The sequence below is a fragment of the Phycodurus eques genome, chromosome 13 (genome assembly GCF_024500275.1).
Source record: "Phycodurus eques isolate BA_2022a chromosome 13, UOR_Pequ_1.1, whole genome shotgun sequence".
NCBI classification, from domain to species: domain Eukaryota; kingdom Metazoa; phylum Chordata; class Actinopteri; order Syngnathiformes; family Syngnathidae; genus Phycodurus; species Phycodurus eques.
The window spans coordinates 23,525,463-23,551,251 of NC_084537.1; the positions used below are offsets into that span (position 1 = coordinate 23,525,463).

Consider the following 25,789-nt stretch of genomic DNA (forward strand, 5'->3'; position numbering starts at 1 on the left):
GCGCAATTACTCACATGGTATGGAGCACGTGGTCTGTGATCTCACTTGTTCAAAATGTCTGGCGTACAATGAGTCTGAAAAAAATCCATAACAATGAGCATTTAGTTGCAGGTCAGGACCGCAGCCTCGCATTTGGTGATGGATCGACTTCTCACGTAGTACGGAGCAGGTGGTGCGTGACGTCGGTTGTCCAAAATGGAGGAGGTATGTGGTATGGAGAAGGTTGTCTGTCCACGTGATGTCTGGTATCTGCTGGTCGATTGCACTGATATTTCAACAATCAGTTTACAATCCTGTGTGTTGAGCATACATTTGTTTCAGTTTACGCCTTGACAGATATGTCCATATATGCTCTTGACATGAAAATATAGATGAGTCAGATGGTTCTGCAGATGTTCTGAAGATGTTTGAGGTTTGTGAGTACGATATATATAGCAACCGTCAGAATGTGTGACCTCGCTATTTTCCTTATGGTCAAACCATATAGCCCAAAAAACTTTATCCGGATCGTCTGACATCCCCTCACTTTCTAGACAAAAATATTCTCAAACGTAAAATATGATGGTGACAACTGGAACCGTCAGAATGTGTGACCTCGCTATTTTCCTTATGGTCAAACCATATAGCCCAAATAACTTTAACCCGCCCTTCTGTCAGCCACAAAACTTTTATCATAACCTTCTGACATCCCCTCACTTCTATCTGGAAACATATATTCTTAAACGTGATCCCACCCCCCGGAGCTCAGAATAAGTTGGTCACAATTTATGATAGTGGGAAGCAACTGTCAGAATGTGTGACTTCACTCTATTTTCCTTAAGGTCAATAGCAAAAGCCCAAAAACCTTTTCCTGACCTTCTGACCTCCCCTCACCTTCATCTGGATATAAACTACTGCATAAAAAGGTATGCTGTACACCAGAGGTAGGTACTAACACGCTACATCTACTCCATTACATTTGCTTGGCTAACTTTTTGGAAGAATTGTACTTGTCAGTGTAGTGTTAATGCAACATAGTTTTTACGCATTCTCAGTATATAAAATTAGAACTGCAGTCAATGTATACTTTTAGTTTCAGTTTGTTCCAGACATGTATTGAAATAAATAAAGCACCACTTCGATGTCTGAACATAGCAATTTTTAACTCAATCTTGACACGTTATAGAATCATTCAAAAATGTTTTCATGCACATTTTCCCATACAGTGTGCGTTATCCACTTGTATAATTTCAACATTATTCCCCATAACCTTTTGTTCACCGTATAAGGATTGTACCGTACCCTTTTTGTCCCTCGTTTTGCAGATGTTTGCTACCTAACCGTGTGTAATGTCCTCCCCCGTGACACTCCACATCAAATAAGTTACTTAAAACGCCTTTAAACCTGGAATCTTCTGCAAAGAAATCATAGAATGTTCCAGATAAAGATCAAAATCAGCATTCACCTCTGAGCACAAATTCCAGAGATGCGTGAATGGCTGTGCAATCAAGAAGATGTATATATACTGTATTATGTTCCGTCATGTGGTTTCCGCGCTACTCTTCTGCTATTGGCTTTTTCAAACTATTAGAAAGGGCAAGTGAGTGGTGCCGTCCAATTAAATAAGATCTACGCCCATGCAGAGTGACAACACGTATCGAGGTAATCTGCGTCCTTCCTTGCACCTCAAGCTCATTGTGACCATACTACCAACATATTATATTGATAGCTTTGGTAAGTTGTCGGAGATCACCAATACTTGCTATTTGACTATCTTCCCCTGTAATCAATAATAAATGACAGCAGTCTTTTCTCGTAATCTTTTTTTTTTTAGCAAAACCTTGCAGGAGCATGTATTTCAGCACAATATTGGACTCAGCAAATATGATGCATAACACACAAGGAAGATTGCATATACAGTGATATCATTACGGCGATAAGAAGCAATCACCGTGGCGACATTGTCAAGGGACAGCCGGTGTGCGTGCTTCGTGACAGCCTTACAAGTGCAATTTTGTGTGATTATCTTCTATTCATTGGGAAAACAGCCACCTTCTCTATTCTGCTGCTGCACGGGACCGTGCGGCTAAACTTGCCCGCTACGCTGTCTGCATTTGGCAAGCTTTAAGTGGGGTACACACGTACCGATATTCAGGCTGAATGTGATCATTTTCCCTCCTTCCGATCAAAGTCTGCAAAGGCCTGAGTCTTTCGCTGATAAACCGCAGTAGAGTGTCCATCGTAGAGTTCATGTGGGCCTTTGTACATTTCTAGAGAGCCCTCTTAACAGTTTTATAATAGTATCCAGAAGTTGAAACATAAGTTTTCAAAACATAAAAGAGGCTCCATTTGATTTTTTTTTAAGACTAAACACAATCATCCCATCCCATGGTCAAACAACATTGTTTTATTGTAAGACAAACTGAACCTATAAGACATTCACAATTTCGTAAAAGTTGAAGCGGAATACCAAATCGTACAAGAGGGAATATTAGATTTTTGAGACTAAACAGAATCATCTCATCCCATGGTCATGCAGCTGTTTTATCGCAAGACAAGCTGGTCTTCTTTGGCAGCCGGCGTCTACAATGTCAAACATATTTCTTCAGAAGAGCCGTCTGTCCCACACCTTTCCCAGGGCTGTCACCCAAACACAGCCACGTCCTTTCCTATTTACGCCGCGCTCCTCTCGCCGCGGCACGGCCCATCACGCCACGCAGGGACGCTTGACAGCTGTTTATTGATGTGGTGCCACAGCTTATTTCCTCTGTCTTGTTTGTTTTGATGTCAGCGTTTCAGGCTGAGGGATGCTCGACGGGTGAGGGATTGTGGGGCGTTGGGGGCCTCTGGTTCCACCATCCACTCTTGACAACAAGGAATTGACACCATGGAGGAGATGGTCTTTTCTTCCTCAATGTCAGATCTTTTTGAGCTGACCATTACATTTCTTTTCTAAATGTGACACGACTGCCTGCAGGCTCATATAAAATAGCTCCTTTTGAGGACAGTTAACTATAATAAGAGGTCCGGTATTCCTTCCTTCCTGAATGCAGCAAACCCCCGCTATAAGCAGGGGATAGGGACAAGTACAAACACTCACACCCATACAAACAAATGAATTGTACTTAAATTTACTGGACTGTAAAAAAAAAAAGGTTGAATGCTGTGATTCTTTTGCATAACACGAGAGGGAACCCACATACCACTAGTGGTATTTGTACCACACTTGGCGAAGCACTGCATCTATTGTATACTAAAAAATTACACATTTGTTGGGAAGCCTCTTTGGTCATTTTTGTGCGAGTGATTAGCCATTATGCATTCGACTGAGTACATAATATTTACGTTAGCATCCGAAAATTTCACAGATACACGATATTGCCAAAAGTATTCACTCACCTGCCTTGACTCCGATATGAGTTTAAGTGACGTACCATTCTTAATCCATAGGGTTTACTATCACATTGGTTCCCCCCTCCACAGTTATAACATCTTAAACTCTTCCGGGAAAGTTTTCCACAAGGTTTAGGAGTGTTTATGGGAATTTTTGAGCATTCTTCCAGAAGCACATTTCTGATGTTTGACGAGAAGGCCTGGCTCTCAGTCTCCACTCTAATTCATCCAAAAATGTTCTGTCAGTGACAGTCTGTTGAGGTCAGGATTGTGCAGGCCAGTAAAGTTCATTCACATCTAACTCTCTCATCCGTGTCTTTATGAACCTAGATTTGTGCACTGATGCACACTCATGTTGGGACAGGAAGGGGTCATCTCCAAACCGCTCCAGTGAAAGGAACTCAGAATGCTTCATCATACCAGGAGATTTTGGACAGTAAAACAGTTCAGGGATTTCCCCTCCTGTTGAAACATGTCCCTGCACCAGTGCACAAAGCAAGGTCCATAACGGCATGGACGTGAGGATTTAATATGGATGAACTTGACTTGCCTGCACAGGGTCCTGCCCTCAACCCGATAAAACACCTTTGGGTTGATTTAGAGTGGAGAGTGAGCGTCCGACATCGGTGTGTGTGAACTCACAAATAAGCTCCTGGAAGAATGGGCAAAAATTCCTAAACCTTGTTGAAAGCCTTCCCACAAGAGTTGAAGCTGTTACAGCTGCAGAGGGAAGACCAACAGAATATTAAACTATCTGGATTTAGAATGGGATATCACTTAAAATCATATGCAAGCCAAGGCAGGTGAGCAACTACTTTTGGCAATTTAGTATATTTTACCAATTGTGTTTCCTTTCTAGTTCTACACTTGTAGAGAAGATTTGTCTGAAAAGACAAGTTCATGAAGCACGATGACTTGAACTCCTCGTTTTATTTGACTTCTGAGGCATATTTTACTTTTTATTTTGGTTGAACTTTATTTCACACTGTAAATCCTGAAAACTGTCACTCACATTGCCTGTCCCATCATTCCAATTTCATTTGAAGACTGCAAGCATATATTTGATCACCAAGTTTATCTTATTATAGAAAAAGAAAAAACGCCTGGGTATATTGAATCAACAATCTGTTTGTCACAGCTCACACATTGCTTTTTTTATGAATATAATAACAACCGGTGTGTGACGAGCAAGAGCTTATTGTCAGTTTTGTACACAATCCAGTCATCAATCTTTGTTATGACTAAATCTTGTGAGTCATATGTTGACAACCCGATTTCCTGAATAGGTCCAAATAAATTATTTTCCATATTGACGGGTGAAAACATGAAACAGAGAAAATGAATCTGTTCAAAATTCCCACAACGTCTTGACAAAGCACTTGCTAGAATTAAAGGGAACGTCACCCGTCATCGGCAATAAGCACAGCCAGTCCGTCTTACACATTGACTCCCTCCCGCCCGCCACCTGACAAGCGTCACATCAATCACTTTGACTGACGTCCTCAGCATTTAGAACGTTTGACCTACCAAAACGTTGGGACTTTAAAAGCAGTATTTTGCATGTCACCATGCAGTGTTAATATCTAATAGAATTTACCTTACTGAAACACAGTGAGAGCGATACAACTTACCTAAATATATAACAACGTACGTTTCTACAAATACACATTGTATAATAATTTTTACTGACATTTGGAATACTTTGTGTGTAATAGTCTTGTATGTGGAAAAAACATTCCAATAAAAACATTCCTTAAAAAATAAAAAATAAAAATAAATATTCACATAAGACTAAAAAAACTTTATCCATCTGTTTATTTTCAATAGCGCTTGTTCTCATTCGTATCACAGATGAGCTGGAACCTATCTGGTCGCCAATGAATTGCTGGGCACATGGGGCCAAATTAGCATAAGAGTGAACAGACTTTTCTGGCTGCACAGATTCTTTCGTCCACTTAAGTCTGTAATTTACGCATCTTCATGCCAAATACGCACTCTGGTGGAGCAACCCTAAAATGTGGCTGGTCCCTGTAAAATCCGGCCTTGTGCGTATTCTCAGGTCGATTTAAGCACTTTTCTTCAAACACGCTTCAGAACCTGCAGCAAGACAAGCACCCCGGACAGGTGAAACATGATTTTATACTTGAAGCTTGGATGCAGTTACAATATACGCCACACATACTAATAATATTGTACAACCCCAATTCCAATGAAGTTGGGACGTTGTGTTAAACATAAATAAAAAAAGATTACAATGATTTGCAAATCATGTTCAACCTATATTTAATTGAACACACTACAAAGACAAGATATTTAATGTTCAAACTGATCAACTTTATTGTTTTTAGCAACTAATCATTAACTTAGAATTGTATGGCTGCAACACGTTCCAAAAAAGCTGGGACAGGGTCATGTTTACCACTGTGTTACAGCACCTTTTCTTTTAACAATATTCAAAAAACGTTTGGGAACTGAGGACACTAATTGTTGAAGCTTTGTGGGTGGAATTCTTTCACATTCTTGCTTGAATAGTCCGGGGTCTCCGTTGTCGTATTTTACGCTTTAGAATGCGCCACACATTTTCAATGGGAGACAGGTCTGAACTGCAGGAAGTCCAGGCTAGTACCCTCACTCTTTTACTACGAAGCCACGCTATTATGTGAGGTTTGGCATTGTCTTGCTGAAATAAGCAGGGTCGTCCATGAAAAAGACGTTGCTTGGATGGCAGCATATGTTTCTCCAAAACCTCTATGTACCATTCAGCATTAATGGTGCCTTCACAGATGTGTACGTTACCCATGCAATTAGCAGTAACACAGCCCCATACCATCACAGATGCTGCCTTTTGATCTTTGCGTCTATAACAATCCGGATGGTTCTTTTCCTCTTTGGCCCGGAGGACATGACATCCACAATTTCCAAAAATAATTTGAAATGTGGACACGTCAGACCACAGAACACTTTTCCACTTTGTATCAGTCTATCTTAGATGAGCTCGGGCCCAGAGAAGCGGGCGGAATTTCTGGGTGTTGTTGATAAATGCCTTTTGCTTTGCATAGTAGAGTTTCAAGTTGCACTTAAAGATGTAGCGCCGAACTGTATTTACTGACATTGGTTTTCTGAAGTGTTCCTGAGCCAACGTGGTGATAATCCTTTACACATTGATGTTGGTTTTTGATGCAGTGCCGCCTGAGGGATCGAAGGTCACGGGCATTCAATGTTGGTTTTCAGCCTTGCCGCTTACAGGCAGTGATTTCTCCAGATTCTCTGAACCTTTGGATGATATTATGGACCGTAGATGATGAAATCCCTAAATTCCTTGCAATTGTATGTTGAGGAACATTGTCCTTAAACTGTTCGACTATTTTCTCCCGCACTTGTTCACAAAGAGGTGAACCTCGCCCCATCTTTGCTTGTGAGTGACTGAGCAATTCAGGGAAGCCCCTTTTCTACCCAATCATGGCACCCACCTGCTCCCAATTAAAATTGAGGTTCCATCAGTAAAAGAAAGGTTTCTTGAAATCGGGTCCACCGAACGAAATCATAAATGTCGCTAAGCAGAGTAACAAAAAAGGGAAAACCTGAGCAGAGAAGGCCAAGCACACAATTAGATTTTAATAGACTCTCTTTGCACAATGCATTTATGAACATTTTATTTTCAAATTACACAAATAACCTTTTATTTTCTCCCTAACCAGATCACAGATTGGACACATTTGGTACAGAGTACTGTCATGACCAAAGCTTTTTTCATGTTCAGTCGCTCTATGAGTTGCCCCCAGTGGGTTTGTAAAAGCGTGCTAACTCAAAAATAGATGAAACCAACGCTCAGTCTGTCAGGCATTTATTGTGCATATCGTGCAACACAAATACTTTGATCCGCAAATGAGTCACCAATGTTTCTCTGCGCCGACACACTTTTCATGTTCGCTTATGTTTAAAATGCCATGTGTGCAGGATGCAAAGTAACAGGAGGGAGGCATTTAGATGAGTGAACGTGTATTATCACCGGCTTGTTGCAAGATGCCGACGAGCGAATGGTATTCGTAAATGAGCAAAAGTTCAATTACTGTTTCTGGTTAGGCATCAGGAGCAAAGAGCATCATGATGCAGATATTGATTTGTGTCTAAAGGACAAACTCAGAGGGAGTACTCGAACAAAAGGTCAAAATAAATGAGATTTTTTTTTTTTTACTTTATTATTGCAACGCTGACATTCACCATTTATGTCTGGAGAAGTATTTGATGATCAAGGACACACAAAGCTGTTTACTCATGAATGGCTGAAGTTATTCATGTTGTGCATTTACAACAGCATATACAATGCGGCTGACGGGGGAAACCCAATCTTAGCCAGGTTTACATGCAGACTTTTTTCATCGTTCAGATTGAAATCAGTCTGACTGAAGATCTCTGGTCAACTGTTTATATGTGAAGTGATCTATTCCGTTCCGGTGTTTACATGGGCCACTGCATTCAGAATGGCCGATTTCACACGTGTGACATGTACAGATCAATGTAAACATCACGTGATTTATAAAGATTTATAAGGATGGGGGCACAGTAGTAAGTTGTAAAAACTAACAAAATACAGATAATTCTTCATGTTTTGGTCATATGGGTAGAAGCAAAATCATGCATTGTAAAAATGCATTATACATAGGTAGAAGGGTTTTCCAGAATTTTGAGGTCAATTTTGAGGGTGCGTATTATACATGGGTGCGCATTATACACGATAAATTACGGTAGTTAAAAACGAGCTCTGCCGTAAGAGACAGCTCTGTCGGAAGCAGACATATTTTCAAGTGCGTAACGACGACGTCACTGCACATTTACATCAATCGGAAGTGACTGTGGACCGGTTTGCGAAAAGGAATATTCCACCCGTGTGAAACCAAATAAAATTCCATTCGGATTCGGCCTCATTGCTCCCGCCACTAAATCCAAGCACTCTCTCTACTTTTGGGGAACATGGCCTTTGCCATTGCCGGCCCACCCCCTAACATGCAATAATACACATTTGTTCCATCACTGCATGATATTTTTTCAGACACTGAGCATGGCTTCCTGGAAGGGCTTTTGAGGTTAAACCATCCGTTTCGGCCAGAAGGAAAGTGACATTAGAGAATTGCAACCCTAGAGGAAGACACTGCACCAACGTCTTGTTAAAGTGACATGATCATCTACTGTCCGTAATGTGCATAGACCACACATCTATTAGCTTTTTACATCTTTCCTCACCTTGGTTTTTGTCAGCGAGCTGTCAAAACCATCTCAGAAAAGAGTGAGTCGCAGTATTAGGTGGGAAATTGGTCATTTTTGTTATGCTGCAACTCTCCAGTGGGACATCAGAGATTGTACACAAATTGCTCCAGCTGTTCCACAGCTGCTCTAAATTAACAGCATTGATCAGTACCAAAAATTTTTTTTATGTTTCACAATGTGATAAATCCATTTGGATTATTCTGAGAAAATGGACATTTATTTTATCCTGTTATCCTGAACATGCTCCAGAAAGAACTCTGTACACAATGAATGGCGTGAGACGATCAAACGTTTATAAATTTGCCCTTTATCTGGTTTTGGAAAATAATAACCACCACTCTAAAATGTAAAAACAAAAAAACAATGCCATATGTTTAATAACATTAAGTTCAAATTGATGTTCTGCATGAGGGTGGTCCAGCTTTTGTACAAAGTTTTTGTGACTTTCAGCTTCTAATAAGCATAAAAAAAGGCACACAAAAAAAGCCACAGAAAAAGCTCAACAAATGCTCATGAGTTACTCCTTTGACGTGGAGGTCTCCAGTGAGCCCGTCTGCAAAGTACCATGTGCTGATTCTCTTCTTTGTTATATTCATGGGTGAGTTACACGCTGTCACCATCCAACCTACAATAGCACTATGGCGGAGCAAACTACCGCCTGGTGGAAATGTAGCATTCGAGTGCAAAATTGCCCTTGAGCTTTTTTCCACTCAACCTAAAAGTCCTTTGCCATTTTCCCCTACCTCCTCTCCGAGCAAGAACGCAGGCCATGTTTTACTCTGCTGCAAAAAAAACCCATGAAATCAGGGGTGATCACAGTCTCTCAAATTATAGCCTTCCCCATTACCTCCCCGTCACACGACGCAGTCTCGCTGCTCCAACGGGAGAAACTCAACGGAACAGGTGGAGCTGTGGACCATATCCCATTAGCGAGCCTTCCAAAGGCCCATTCCTGGAGGAGTAAATCCTGCTCTTCATGCACCGCAGGCACAGGCTACTGTATCGAGAGTCAAATATAGGCCGCAACCTGCCCTCTCTGGCTGAATCCGGCCAGTGAATGATGAACATACAGATCACCAATTCAATTACTTTTTATAAAACACACAACTTCCAATTTGCAGTTCGCTGCGAAACGTTCAGAGAAACAGTCATTTGCAATCAAAGTCAGCGGCAGAAAAAAAGCACTGCGGGCATGACGAGCCTGTCGTGGATGCATGTGAAGGGCGGACGAGCGTCGGACGAGCGTCGGACTTCGACTGGCTCGGCTCTTTGCCCTCGGCTTTATGACTCGTCCCACATGGCAACACATAATGGCAACACTCGCCTTTCTATACATAGACCAAGACACAATGTCAAAACCAATGACAATGATGGGCGGCCCTGATTAGAGCAACACGTTTTGTTGGGACGAGGGTTGCAGAAAAATGAAAACGGCGCAAAAAACTCGGTGGAGAAATGTTGACATAATGAATCAATGGAAACAGGAGGTCCTCGGTTTACAACAGACCTTCGTTCCTTCGGTGACGACGTAACCCAGTCGTTGGAACGTGCCGCAGTACATCAGTAACCTACGCTTACACCAGTCGTGATTTTTTATTTATTTATTTATCTTTCTGGGTCCAATCCGGTTTCAGACTCTATGGGTTTGATTTACTAAAGTTCTGCATGTGCAACCACGTCATGAAACTGAAATGATCACAACATATCGTACGTTCAACAGTGCAATTTTGAATGATCTAAGGGCTGACTTTGAGTGAGACTCTTTCTTTAAACATTCAAATTTCAAATTCATCCTCCAAAGGCCACTGCTAGCCCTCGATGTCCGCATTTTCTGTCCTCTGTTTGGTTGGTCAGAGCCAGCCAACTTGCAAAACTAGGAAAGCATGTCTAGTAGTATTCTGCACACATTATTACGGTCAATAATCAGCATTGCTGGTGTGTGCCCTCCAAAGGTATTAAGCGTATATCACCATTTTATCAACAATGAACTTCAGCAAATTGATCCCATGATGTGGCCTATGGTCTTGAATGTTGTCATCAAACTGGATCTCCCAGTAATTAGCCATTAGGCTCCACTTTCTGTCACAATGTGTCTCGTTTCAGTCTGACCTCATGTACGGGGTCAAAATCCACAATGAGCTGCTGCAATTACAAAAGTTAATTGCTTGAGAGAAAAACCGGTGGGCAAACACATTAGCCTACATACCATGAGCACGACAACACTCTTACCCTCAGTTGTGTATCATTAATTCCAATTTGTCTTTCGATTGGAATGTAATAAACAACTTGTTTTCATTATCTTGACAGTTTTGCTAATGGAAGAATGTATCATACATATGAAAATCATGTCCACAAGATTATTTTTGCCATTGAATAACTGTTCTTTATTAAGTATATTATACAAATTAGGATGTTGGAAAAACAACCTGATGGAGCACTCCACATTACTCCCCTGGCTGCCGTCGGCAATTATTTTCCTCATTTAATGATGAACACACCTCTAATTTTGAATATTTAGACCACCTTTTCTGTTTGGAATTACAGCAGGGTTTTTTTATGTTTATTTGTGTTGATTGGAAAGTTGCAGATGTGTATACATCACCAATTGTGTATTTTGATGTCGTCAAGCTGGCATTGACGGGGTATAGCCAACCTGTGCTTTTTTTTTTTTCCTCTTAAGTCTGTATCCCTTTTATGCCGGAACAGTTTTATACAACATATATATTACAACATATGAATAAGTAAGTATGTTAAAATCGGTAGTTACTTTTCAATCACCCTGTATATCCATCCATCCATTTTCTGAGCCGCTTCTCCTCACTAGGGTCGCGGGCGTGCTGGAGCCTATCCCAGCTGTCAGCGGGCAGGAGGCGGGGTACGCCCTGAACTGGTTGCCAGCCAATCGCAGGCCACATACAAATAAACAACCATTCGCACTCACATTCACACCTACGGGCAATTTAGAGTCTCCAATTCATGCATGTTTTTGGGATGTGGGAGGAAACCGGAGTGCCCGGAGAAAACCCACGCAGGCACGGGGAGAACATGCAAACTCCACACAGGCGGGACCGGGGATTGGACCCGGGTCCTCAGAACTGTGAGGCTGACGCTCTAACCAGTCGGCCACCGTATTGTAAATAATCACAATTGTGAACTATGTAGTGAAAAGTGTATGACTTTCTTTCTTTTGTGAACCTTTTCACAAGATTCTGTGTTCGCTTATGATTTACTGTTAAAAGTGTGCCTCTAAATAAGCAATGAAAACATTGTATTTATATTGTAGATTTTTTAACAAGTACCTCCAATGGCCGACAGAAATCCGCAAAATCTGCCTTCTTCAAATAAGAACGACACGAGCCTATTGTCTCAGCGCATTGAATCGATTGCAACTGGACTGGTTCTGGTTTTCTTCGACTATTAATCCAAAGAATTACCCAAGAGAATGCAAAAGAGCAAAAGTAGCACATGAGTACCTAGTACGCAATTCTAGTTCAAGCTGTCAGGTAGCCATTTGTGGTGTTTTATTTAAATAAAATACTTTGCTGTAAAACGGAAATGTCATGTCCAGGGTTCATTTGCTCCGTCGCTCTTTACCAAACACACGCTGGACTCCAAATAAATCCTGATGACTGTCATTTGCCCAGCATAGTGTGGGCAGACTGCAGCATAAAGTCATGCAACGTTCACCAAGTACCGCTGTTCACACCCACCTTGTGCAATAAATCATGTACTTTAAAAATATATATATAATAATAATAATAATAGTAATATTAACAGACCGCAATGAGAAAGACGATGCTATCTGTAGAATGAGAAAAGCGAAACAGAAGTGAACAAGCCAGTCAGTCTCACTTTAGCCTCCATTTTAATTTCAAAAGCGGGTCAAACATTGATAATCAGGCCAAATTCCCTCTTCCAATCAAAGTCAGCAAAGGTTCTTTAATTGGATGTCATTAAAGTAGTGACTCCGGACCAGTGTACCGTGGCACATTAGTGTGCTGAGAGAAACCATCAGGTGTGCCTTGGGAAGTGCCTCAGTCTTACTACAACCCCAATTCCAATGAAGTTGGGACGTTGTGCTAAACATAAATAAAAACAGAATATAATGATTTGCAAATCATGTTCAACTTATATTTAATTGAATACACTACAAAGACGAGATATTTAATGTTCAAACTGATCAACTTTATTGTTTTTAGCAAATAATCATTAACTTGGAATTTTATGGCTGCACCACGTTCCAAAAAAGCTGGGACACGGTCATGTTTACCACTGTGCTGCATCACCTTTTCTTTTAACAACATTCAATAAAGGTTTGACAGGCCTGGACTGCAGGCGGGCCAGTCTAGTACCCGCCCTCTTTTACTACAAAGCCACACTGTTGTAACACGTGCAGAATGTGGTTTGGCATTTTCTTGCTGAAATAAGCAGGGGCGAAAAAGAAAAAGACGTTGCTTGGATGGCAGCATGTTTCTCCAAAACCTGTATGTACCTTTCAGCATTAATGGTGCCTTCACTGATGTGTTAGTTACTCATGCCATTGGCACTAACGCAGCCCCATACCATCACAGATGCTGGCTTTTGAACTTTGCGTCCATAACAGTCCGCTAAAAACAATAAAGTTAATCAGTTTGAACATTAAATATCTTGTCTTTATAGTGTATTCAATTAAATATAGGTTGCACATGATTGACAAATCATTACATTGTTTTTATTTAGGTTTAACACAACGTCCCAACTTCATTGGAATTGGGGTAGTAAATTGGTCAGAAGATTATTTAATAACTACAACTGATGTATCTTAATTTTTACTTTTGGTGACATTTTTGTTTGCTTTGAAATGGAATGCTAGGCAATCAGGAAGCGACCAGAAACTGAGCATTTGTAAAACATGTCCGAAAAGTCACAATAGAAGATGACAAGGAGTAGTTTCACCCTGGTAATTAGTTACGAGAAATGCTAACAGTTAGCCTAGCTTCTTCTATTTCTTCTTCTACGACTATTTCTTCTTTGTATTGTCCGCAGTCATTATGCTGCATCCTACTGGTCAGTCCTGGTACTACAACAGACATCTTGTTTGCGGGAGGGAACTCAAGATTGCCAGTGGCTATGTGGTTAAGTGTGTGGACTGCTGTGTTGGTGAACTTAAATACAACAGATACTATAAGAGCAGTAAGCACACATTACCATTTTTTCTTTGTCGTCTGTGGAGTCTCTCACGTCGAAAATTTTTTTTTTAAATAAATGCAAATTTAAAAAATCTGTTAAAAAAGGTAAATATCATGACGCATGTACGCCAGTTTGCCGGCACTCTGCCTTTACTGTATGACTGTTCGAGCATTGTGGCACGTATATGTAAACAGTATATTTGCGTGTGTGTACATGTGTGCCCCCCCTCGTCGCTAATAGACTTGTTTAGTCACAGATCTGTGAGACAGGTGGCCCTGCTGGCCTCCAGTGTGTGCTCAGTCCAAGTGCTCTACTGGGCGAGGAGCTGTCGCTTCCACTTACACCAGGGAACCATTCCTCTGGTCCCTTTTTCTTCCACCGCAACTAACTTCGCCCTGCTTTTCCAGAGCGTGCCACTTTTTTTGCGACGTTTCTCATATTCCCGAGTCAACCTCCTCTTTCTCGTCGGAAAAAAAACAAAAACAAAAAAAGCATGGTGTGTCTGAAAATACCCACAACAAACATCACGTGGGAGTGGGCTGCAGCAACATGTATAAAAAAAATTAATAATAAAAAGACAGTTTAGTGCGGTGCGAGGCGCGCACACACAAACGCACAAAGTGGTACAATACAGAATGCGTCCATATTGGTGGACCTTTTTGTGTCATTGTCTGCACTGCAAGTGCCATCTCAGCACAGCGCGGGTTGTGTGAGACAACTGAACCGTGCGCGGGTGGTGCAGGGGAAGAAAATGTCATTTTTGCTCCGCGTCAACATGTCACCAATGGGGAAAATAGTCCTCCGATGCACACGCTCAGAACACTTACTGTAGGCTATCAATTATGCAGTTTGGAAAGGGGAGGGGAGAGGCATCTGAGTGAGACAGCTTACTTGATTTAACGCCACAATATGTGCTAATTTGACCAAAGAAGCTACAAATTCACGTTGCTGGTACACTCGGCACAAATAAGGAGAACAGCATCTGTGTCATTGCTATCGCAACCTCACATCGCCTTCTTTAGTACTTGATAATATTAGTTGCAAGCGTGATGTGTTAGCACTGCATGGAAATGCGTGGTCGAACATTGTTGCAAGACGCGACGGTATAACGCGGCGGGATGGTGGAGCCACTGGTTAGTTCTGGGTTTGAATCTGGACTGAGGCCGTCCTGCTTAGAGTTTGCGTGTTCTCCCCAGGCTTGCATGGGTTTTCCCTCAAGGTACGACTCCGTTATCCTCCCACATTCCAAAAACATGGATTGGGATTTGAACGGCCGTAGAAAAGCAATCATCGATTGAGAATTTTCAGACTTGAATCAGCATCTTAGAATATTCTATTTCTTACTTTATTCTGACAAAAGCTGCAACTGCTGCCAAACCACATTTACTTCAAAAAAACACCAAATATTTCACGATGTTCAGCCTTTAAGGCAGACGTTATTTTGACTTACGACGCATGCATGATTATGAATTATTATTTTATTAAAAAAGCAATTTGACAGCTTAACTTTTAACTACAATTTACCTGGCCCAGCCATCAGTTTATGCTCTCTATGCAGTGTGTATGTATATATAAACAATACCAAAAAAAATCAACATAAACATCAAACACGCATTCATACATGCTCTTTGTTGCAGGAAGCCTATGATCTTCAGTCCAATATTTTCTAAGAGTGAAGCTTGAGGAAAGTAATGGCACATCCACGTTGAATGCATTGCACATTTTGGTGTTCATTTGTTGTTGTTCCATGCATCAGTCGCATTAGAGTGAACGTCAGCTCCTTAGCATTCACACGATGAGACACAAAATATTCTTCGGTAAAAGTGCAGCTTGATATTTTTCAAATACTATCAAAACAATGCCGATTACAGCATGCTGCTCTTCTATTCCAACCATCCCATTCATCAAAGCATTGTTTCGGTGCTTGTCTGAGGTTCTGGGCGCACCTGCGAGGCCTGTAAGTGCTTCTTCTCTAAGCCACTATGCTGTGAATGGAGAGATAAGGCTGATTGAAATATGCTCAGCTTTGGAAAGCTGGAAGGGAATTTCATGCGGTGGAATTACATTCAAGAAGCGTGACGTGACGTGCATACGGACCACGAGCGCCATCAGTGGGCTTGGACCGCTCTGGTCAAATGGTTGCAAAGCACACTGGCGTCACCTTGTGGTATACAGCAGCAATTGCAGTCATTTTAGGGCCTGTTGTTAATAATTAAAATGAAAAAAAAATGTATTGGTGGTATTGTGGTAATACATCACTGCATAATATACACATGGATTAAAATATATAAACGGTTTGTCCTGCAGCCTGTTCCCATTTTCATTCTGGCAATTTTCCACATGCTATCAAATCATGCCCCGTGTCAAAATGTGACATCTTTTTATAGACTCCAATTATCATTGTATCTGCGGCCATTTGAGCTGCATCAAATATTGCTGACCTAGCATGTTTGATCGAAATGGACACCTTACTATCAGGCACAGTAGGACCACGTGGTTTTTCCCAACCAGTGACAAGATATTGACGATAAAAATACGATGAAAGTGTACATTTAATTGTGCATTCATCCATTTTCCAAGCTATTGACGATAAAAATACGATGAAAGTGTACATTTAATTGTGCATTCATCCATTTTCCAAGCGCTTTTGGTCACTGGGGTCACGGGTGAGCTAGAGCCTGTCCCAGCTGACACTGGAAGAGGCGGGTACATCCTGGAATTGTCGCCAGCCAATCACAGCTGTACAAATCTCAATTCCAATGAAGTTGGGACATTGTGTAAAAAGTAAAACTACAACGATTTGCAAATCCTTTTCAACTATTATTCATTAATTATTATTACACACACAAGATATTTATTATTCAAACTGACACACTATTGGTTTTTTTTTCTCTTAATATTCACTCATGCCTGCAACACAAGGAAAAACAAGCTGGGACAAGGAGATGTTTACCACTTTGTTAAATCTCCTTTTGAACTTCATAATGCGCCTACACACATTTTCAATGGGAGACAAGTCTGGACTGCTGTCAGGGCAGTCTAGAACTCGCACTCTTTTACTACGAAGCCACGCTGTTGTAACACGTGCAAATGTGCTTGGCATTGTCTTGCAGAAATAAACTGGGACGTCCCAGACGTTGCTTGGATGGCAGCATATGTTGCTCCAAAACATGTATGTACCTTTCAGCATTAATGGGGCCTTCACAGATGAGCAAGTTATCCATGCCATGGGCACGAACACACCCCCATTCCATCACATATGCTGGCTTCTGAACTTTGCGCCGATAACAATCCAGATGGTCCTTCTCCTGGTGCCCGGGGGACGCAACATCCATGATTTCCAAAATCAATTTTCCACTTTGCGTTAGTCCATCTCAGAAGAGCTCAGGCCCAGAGAGGTTTCTGTGTGTTGTTGATATATGGCTTTCACTGTGTATGGTAGTTTTAACTTTTGTAATGTGAAAATGATAGCCAATCAGGAAGCGACCTGACGCTCGTGACAGTTGACAGACATTGGAGCATTAGTTGTGTTGCGTGTTTGTATAAGATGTCTCACAAGTCATTCACCACAGCACAAATGACAAGGAGGAGTTTGCAAATGCTAGCTAATGATAAGCTAATAGCTAGCCTAGCTTCTATGGATGCCACCATGCTTCATGTGTGCGGTCTCTCACATTTAAAAACTAAAAAGTAAAGTTAAAAATCAGTATGTGTATCCCGCTTTAGTTCTTCCGTGGTGCTAACTTTGCTAATTAAGGTATTCCGATGAGCTGTCGGAACCCAGGGGACAAAGAAATGTGTTGTGATCAAAATCACAGTTTTTCTTTTCCAAAAATATGTCCTAATGCTGATTGTCCCCGACATCCTCTTTTGCGTTCGCCCGGGGATCTGAGGCTGATGCTTCGCAGCATCTGCGCTGGGCTCCTGTGGGTTGCAGTCCGACAGCTTGTCTCCACCACGGCTTGGTAATGAGAGAGCCTGTGTTCATTCTGTCTACAAGCGTCAGACGCTGTTGGCTTTTGGAGCTCGCACACGCTGCGGTTTTCTTTTAGCTCGGTTTGACGCAGATAGCGGCCAACAAAAGCAACAACATTCAGACACCTATTTGTGGTGTTGGACGTTATGTCGAGCTGATTTTGAGGGGTCTATTGTGTAAAAATCAGTTAGATTTCTTGTTTCGGCATGGCATTGGGCGAGCAATAATGTTCCAGTGTTGACTGTTGTGTGTCCCACCCAAAAATAAATCACGTGTCAGCACTTACGGCACTTCGCATCACGCTTACACATCCCAGCACTGACCAGAACCATGCAGAGAAACTGTTCCACAGCACATCCGCTCAGCATATGCAGTGATGCAATCAAACACCTAAAATAGCTTACATTTCATAACTTTACTGGTTTTGTTACAAATATATAGGAAGTTGTTTTACAGTGGAAAGCCACAGCACAAATGCAGTACGCAGGCCTACATATTCATCAGGCGAGGGGGCGGCAGTGCATGTGGCAACTGTACATGAACTTAATACTGCACTATATACTGTATAAGCAGATGTAAATGCCAAAGTGTATATGAATCTGCAGATAATATAATATATATATATATATATATATATATATATATATAGGTGTGTGTGGAAGTGAATGCGGCAGCAATAGTCAGCAGCATTGTATTTGTCAAAAACCACTCTTCATCAAGGAAAGATTATACTGTATATAAGCAGCTAAATATTAATGCACAGAAAACTATACTATACCATGTACTATAGCCGCATATTGGAATGCGGAACAAAACAATTCTTTTATCAATTTATGGACCAGTAGACCAATATATAGACTGCGATTTCCAACAGTTTCTCAGAATGTCACCATCGAGGGTTATTATTCCCCCACCAGCTCATAAAACAAAACACATTGTTCTCCCCACTGAGTGGAATGTCACTGACAAATCATTTAAAGTTGCTTGGCTGCTGTGAGAAAGACATTTATGATTTTTGCCTAATGGGCGGCAGATCGCAACCTGCTCCACATTCTGCATTTGGACAGAGAAAGTGAAGTGTTGACTTTCAGCCTTAAATCAAGGGGTTTCACAAAAATATGGCATTTACCATTGAGAAGGATACATCTATTTATCCATTTTCTAGAGCGCTTGCCTCGTTAGGTGACTAAGGGTGAAAGGCAGACAACACCCCAGACTGGCCGCCGGTCGATCGCAAAGCCAAACGATTCACAATGTCACTGATTGGGAATTGAACCCACGCTGCCTGCACACAAGTCAGGCCATTATCTTGCCAAACCATAAGTGAATCTTTCCTAAACCATTGTTTGTTTTTGTTTTGTTTTTTTTAATTGGATGAAAATACTTTGCAGCCAAACTGCATCCATGGCATAGAAGTAAATTCCTATTTAAACTGCTCAAAATACATACCGTCTGCTGAATTTTTGGAATCCTGCTGTCGATTCTGTCCTGTGTGTGAGGAATGTTTGGCCTTCTTTGTACCAGTGCTCGATGGAAAAAAATTGCTACCTTGCGGTCAAATCTTTTGGAGATTGACACAATAGGGCGAGACACAAGTGAGAAGGGGGGGGGGGAATGGCGTCTCAGAATAAAATCCGCAGCAGGTGACGATACTGGCGAGCAGAAGGGTGAGCAGGTGAATACTGTATTATAAGGTCAGCATTATGGCTGGATTTAAACTGCATGCTTCAAGTGACCTAATTCCAATGTTTTGCGCTCAAGGGGCTGTTTTGCTGCGTCATCGCAGCAAAACAGAGGGAAAATGGATTTGAATATCTTGAATTGAGACTCAAAGATATCTTATTCATATCGATTCATCGTAACATTTAGGCCGGACCAAAGGAAAAATTAACAGAGGTCAAGAAACAGGTCTCTCGTTATTGCTTTACAATCGGATTCATTTTGGTTCAAATGAATATACATTACATTAAAGTAATAGTGAGTTTGGGCGGCACGGTGGACGACTGGTTAGAGAGTCAGCCTCGCAGTTCTGAGGACCCGGGTTCAATCCCGGGCCCCGCCTGTGTGGAGTTTGCATGTTCTCCCCGTGCCTGCGTGGCTTTTCTCCGGGCACTCCGGTTTCCTCCCACATCCCAAAAACATGCATGAATTGGAGACTCTAAATTGCCCGTAGGTGTGACTGTGAGTGCGAATGGTTGTTAGTTTGTATGTGCCCTGCGATTGGCTGGCAACCAGTTCAGGGTTTACCCCGCCTCCTGCCCGATGACAGCTGGGATAGGCTCCAGCACGCCCGCGACCCTAGTGAGGAGAAGCGGCTCAGAAAATGGATGGATGGATGGAATAGTGAGTTTGTTCTCTTAGATACATGTGCATGGTAGTGTGTAGATCTACTGCAAGTTTCACACAAAAAGTATCCAAAGCATTTAAACGGGCCCTCTGTTTTAGTGTTTATTGAAACCACACCTGTATTGATAGTTTAATAATGGACACATTATCAACATGTTCATTTTGATGCACAGAAGGGGCATCTCGCAGTATTAATCGTGTTATTCTTGTAAACTTCACGGTGTTTTTTTTTTTTTTTTTTTTAATATGCAGAGTTGCATGCTGATTCAAAGTAAGACGACTTGAAATTGCTCGTAGGTGTGAATGTGAGTGCAACTGGTTGTCTGTTTCTATGTGCCCTGCGATCGGCTGACGGCCGGTTCGGGGTGTACCCCGCCTCTCGCCCGGAGTCAGCTGGGATAGGCTCCAGCACGCCCGCGACCTGCTTGAGGAGATGCGTGACGGAAAATGGATGAATGGAAGTACCTGATAGTTCAATCTGAGGTCACCAACAATAACCATTTTCTTTTTTGGAGCGATCCCTTTGCGTCATTGAGTCCTTCATGCATCAAAGCCTTTTTGCATTCCAAAGGGGGCGCTGACTTTGGCTCTGTGTCAAAGCCTTTAGCTTACGTAACAGATAGAAAAGGCAGGTGAGGCTGGGGGAGACCACCTCATCCACACGCAGCATCAGCACCGGGGCACCCCAAGGTTGTGTCCTCTCTCCACTGCTCTTCTCTCTCTCAGGACCTGAAGTGGGTGATCAACAACCCCGTCCTCAAAAAGGCCCAGCAGAGGATGTACTTCCTGCGGCTTCTGACAAAGCACAGCCTGCCACAGGAGCTGCTGAGGCAGTTCTACACAGCGGTCATCGAATCAGTCCTGTGTTCTTCCATTACAGTCTGGTTTGGTGCTGCTACACAAAAAGGGCAAACTCCGACTGCAACGGACAAGTAAAACTGCTGAAAAGATTGTCGGTACCCCCCTACCCATCCTTGAGGACTTGCACGCTTCCAGAACTAAGACAAGAGGGTGCAAAATCCTCTCAGACCCTCCATGTCCTGGTCACCAGCTCTTCCGGCTCCTTCCCTCAGGTAGGTGCTACCAACCAATGCAAACTAGAACTAGCAGACCTTCCAACAGCTTCTTCCCTCTTGCAATCAACTTCTTAAACAGCTAACCTACAATTCCATTGCAACATGCTGCCAATTTTTTTGTCTTGAGTTTGTTGTCACATTTCTGTCGGGCCAATTACTGTTACATTACTCGTCCACTCACTGTAGTAGTAGTAGTATCTGCCCCACTTGCACACTGACTGAGGAGTATCTGCAACATTTGCACAATCGACATTGTCCCAGATTATCGCGCTACTCGTCACTTTAAACCGCATACACTCCTTGAAGTCTCGGCGCCCTTTGCACCGGACTATTGCTACATTAGTCATTCAAACTACTCTAAGTGCTAGAGGACTCTGCAGCTTTTTGTACAATTGTCACCCAAAAAAAATTACAGAGAATTACATCCATATCTAATCGAATTGTAACCTAAATAATCAAAATCTGATCAAATCATGAGGCTCATAATGCCCAGTCTTAAAATTGTCATTGTCACAAAAACTGCATTTTATGTTTAAAAGATTAAAGAGGGGAACCATGCACAAAAAAAAGAAAAAAAAAAGAAAAAAAAGAATTTGAGAAGGGGGCCAAAATACTTTTTCACGGCACTGTAGCTCCATCCAAATGCACTGTATCAACAAACATTAAGCGCCTAAACTGCACTTGAAATGCATGCAAAGCGGGAGAATTGCGGCAAAATATTAATAATTAGTAGAGAAGGGCCTCCCCTGATGTGCGTGATGCCTCGCAGCTTTCACAGCAAGACTGCCTTCATAATGATTTATGTGGTTTGTTAATGTTTACGTGCGCGGATTTACATATTTATAAAAAATAAAAAAAAATATATTTTTTTTAAAAAAGGGATATGCCTGGTGGCCATACTTGGATTTGTTAGTACGAATGCTTGCTTAATTGTTCATATGGAACAAGCTGTACAAGAATTAGGTCAAATGTAATGAGGTAAAAGTGCTTGTTATTACTTCTCTGCTGTTTACTGCAGTGACATTCTCAGTGTGTCTTCAAAACAAAGCGAAGATTTTCTATTGTCACAAACTATTCGCACATTTCCTCAAATACAGTAGACCCCACGCCCACCATGAGGAGTGCGGATCAAATGCTTTTTACCTCGCAGCCTGGATTTGAATATTGTCACAGTTGAGGCCTGTCCGACGTGATCTGGAAGACTGTTCTAGATTTTAACTTATCATCAAGGAGTCAGATTTTCACTCTTCACAGCAGGACGCGGTCCCTAACCTCCACCAATAGTGAGAGAGTTTGGCTGTTTTACTCCACTAAGACTTTATTAGATCTTGCCAAATGGAACAGCAACAGGTCGGTTTTATATGACATAACGGAACCTTTTTTTTAAGTAGCTTTAACATAAGAGTGACAGTGTCTGCATCTGCACAGCGGCTGGTGAGTGTGCACCTGTCAAGCTGCAGGGGCGTTCACAGTACCTCGGAATTTTGAGGAACTTGAGTTGTCTGACCAGAACACACAAGGAGTCCCAATTTAGCCGAGTAGCTGTAAAGGAAAGGCACACCACACTTGTTTTTAACATCCATGTTCTTTTGGTCAGAGCGCATTTTTACCACCTATTCCACGTCAACAGCATAAAACCGATATCCAACAAAGTTAAGCTCGATTTTCGAATATTTCATTGCTGAAAGTGGGTGAAACGTATTTCGCAACAAACATACCAATCCGAAGCCGTCCGAGTGCTGTGATTGGAAAACATTGATTTGGGCTTCTAAAACGACTCGGAGACGCATTAAAGCGCGCGTGGCGGAGCACTTCTGACGCGGGTCAACACGTACAAATCGAAAACGTTTCCGTGGCGTCACAGACCAGCGAGTGTTTGTCGGAGCTCACCTGACGACGAAATCAGAGTGCTTAGGAGGACACATTTATGCACGCAACGCTGGTCGTGATCTCCGACACAAAGATGATTTCAGAAGCTAACGTAACCGCTCGCACGGCCTTGAGCGCTTCAGGCAAGCCGAGTCAAATAGTTGCGTTGCCGTCAAAATTGCCTTGTAGCCTCGCTTTGGGTCGAACAAAGCAAACCGACGTTAGTAGGATTAAGAAATTCCAGAACATCTATCGCGTCAACACACCTGCACGTGGCGCATTGGAGAAGTGCTGTAAGTATGGCCGATTCAATGACACTCCGGAATTTGACACACGCGAAAGAAACGCAATACGCCCTCGATACACTGCGCCTAATTACTTGTATACGTTTAAGATTCGCATTTAAAGTACGAGGCTGATGCTTCCAAAACTCCACCCACGTTTTATCACTCCATGAGTTGCTATTTTCAACGGTGAGTCTGGGAATTCCAATTGTCCAAAAAATCACGAGAACGCAACACTTGGCCACCTTCACAAGTTTTCACGAAAAGCAATTGAGTGAAATGAGTGACACACTCAAGCAAGAAAAACCATGCAAGGCTAGTTTACATATTCATAAGTAACACGAGGAAATTATCATTATTATTAGTTCCCAAAATATATGCATCGTTTTCTTTTAGTCTAGTGGTGCTCAAACCTTTTACACCAAGAAGGTTTTACCATATCGAAAATAGTATGAACTCTCAAGTACCACAATCACATTCCGCGACACGCGAGCCTCGGCCGAAACGTTTTCCCATCGCTTCCGTGCCGCAAGGTCAACCATAACATATTCGCCATCGAGTGGACTCAACGATTGGCTGCTAAGAGGACAAAATATTGAATAATAATAAATCTCCTTCATAAGGCCCACGATACAATATAGTTGCGTTTAATCTTCAACAACTGCTTACTTGTTTTTTTGTTTTTACACTTATTTGGGTACAATTTATTAAACTTTCAGATACAATACATTTTAGGTTAAGTACAGTTTTTTATTTTACAATATTTTACACAGTGTTAACGTTCAAACTGCAAACGTAACAGTCACTTACAATATCAAGTACATGTGCGCTTTTTCTGAATAAAGAAGTTTGGTGGTGGTGCCCGGTGGGGCTGCAGGCACAGAATGGCAGCCACTCTCGGCCCAGGCGAGCAATTGTAAAGCGGCTTTGAGTTCCTTGAAAAGCGTTATATAAGAGTACCTGTAATGCATTAATGTTGGTGGAATGTGATTTTTTTTTTTTCAATATAAGTTAATAAAAGAGGAAGCTTTTGTGTGCAGTTTTTTTTTAAGTCGTCCCAAGTTATCAAAAAGGTTATGTATATAATTTCCAATAAAAAATAACGTTTCCTTTCTTACAGTCCAATGAGTACTTTGACTTTTACCAGTCAGTCTTTTTGCTTTTTTTCCTCTCTTATCATTTGTATTTCTACTTGAGCACGGAGAGTGAGTGCGTTTTGTCACCTTTGAAAATAGTATATACATACAGTACAATAGACAAGAAATTTTGTTTTAGCAAATGATATAATCAATAGATATTTGTTCCATATCAGCATGTGTATTGATGGCGGCTGTGTGTATTTTCTACATATTCAGACCTCTTGACATGTCGATGAGCCTCTTAACTCAGCTAACGGTCACACAGTGTTACTGATTGCAAAGCGAGTAAATAAACAACGATTCGAGTACACCGTACACACAGTACAAGCCTGATTTAAAGTTTGGGCGTTGCTGACACGACATGACTCAATTCTTGTGAACGGGTTGCATGCGCAATCTACTAAAGAGTAGATCTCGCGCCCCACCAAGACATTGCGCGATCTGTTCACCCGCTTAGTAAATGAGTACACGATTTGACGATTGGTACCGCACTACCATTTTCTATGCCTTGCAAATTTCAGCTGGTTTTGAGGGGGCGATCCTGTCTCGTGAAAAGTGGCCACTGTTTCCCTCTCCCCTCTTCACTGCTCGGGCTATACGGACTTGAATTACGACAACAACTGGGGGCGGAACTAGGGCGTTAAGACGAGGCACGTGGGTTGTACTTAAGGAAGTGGGAGCTCCCCGACTAAATAAAAAAGGCAAGCACCGATGAAGACAAAATCATTTTCACTCGTGGAGACAGGATTTTATACACTTGTGAATAAGTATCCAGATTGTTGTACATCTGGGTGGCGCATGCAACATCTTCGTTCTATGTGCCACAGGAGCATAATGTCAGGAGTCGAAAGGATAGGGACCAAGGAATTCTGGAGGGCCGTGGCTGCAGAATTCCTGGCCACGCTCCTATTCGTGTTTCTCGGATTGGGCTCCACCCTCAATTGGTATGAGGCGAATCCAAATCCTGTGCCACCTCCAAGTCCGGGAGATCCTCCTCAGGCGGACCACAGGGTCCTCATTTCGCTTTGCTTCGGCTTAACCATTGCCACCATGGTGCAATGCTTTGGCCACATAAGCGGCGGGCACATCAACCCAGCTGTGACTCTGGCAATGCTCGTGACCAAGAAAGTGAGCATAGTAAAGGGGGCGTTCTATGTGGTGGCCCAGCTTGTGGGCGGCATCGCAGGTTCCGGACTCCTGTACCTCATCACACCTGACAAACGAAGGGGGACGTTGGGCGTCTGCACGGTGAGGACTCGTGCGTTAACATGCTGTATTTCTCTTTCCTTTGGA

The 25,789-nt window shown here is 42.1% G+C and overlaps 1 protein-coding gene and 1 long non-coding RNA gene across 4 annotated transcripts in view; one reads left to right on the forward strand and one right to left on the reverse strand.

The window, feature by feature from the left end:
• On the reverse strand, positions 1-22,795 carry LOC133411857 (uncharacterized). Its single transcript, XR_009769702.1, has 3 exons — positions 22,680-22,795; positions 156-293; positions 1-74 (listed from the first exon to the last, which is right to left on the reverse strand). It is a non-coding gene; the product is annotated as an uncharacterized LOC133411857 (long non-coding RNA).
• Positions 20,756-25,789, forward strand: part of aqp4 (aquaporin 4) — an 8,200-nt gene continuing 3,166 nt past the window's right edge. The window contains exons 1-2 of one of the 3 annotated variants that reach the window (XM_061694607.1): positions 20,756-21,201; positions 25,324-25,744. In XM_061694607.1, the coding sequence (XP_061550591.1) occupies positions 21,164-21,201; positions 25,324-25,744 (459 nt within the window). In that variant the 5' untranslated portion in view covers positions 20,756-21,163. Of the gene's footprint in view, positions 21,202-22,652; positions 25,745-25,789 lie in introns of those variants that run through there. The other 2 variants (XM_061694608.1, XM_061694606.1) reach the window with 2 other exon arrangements.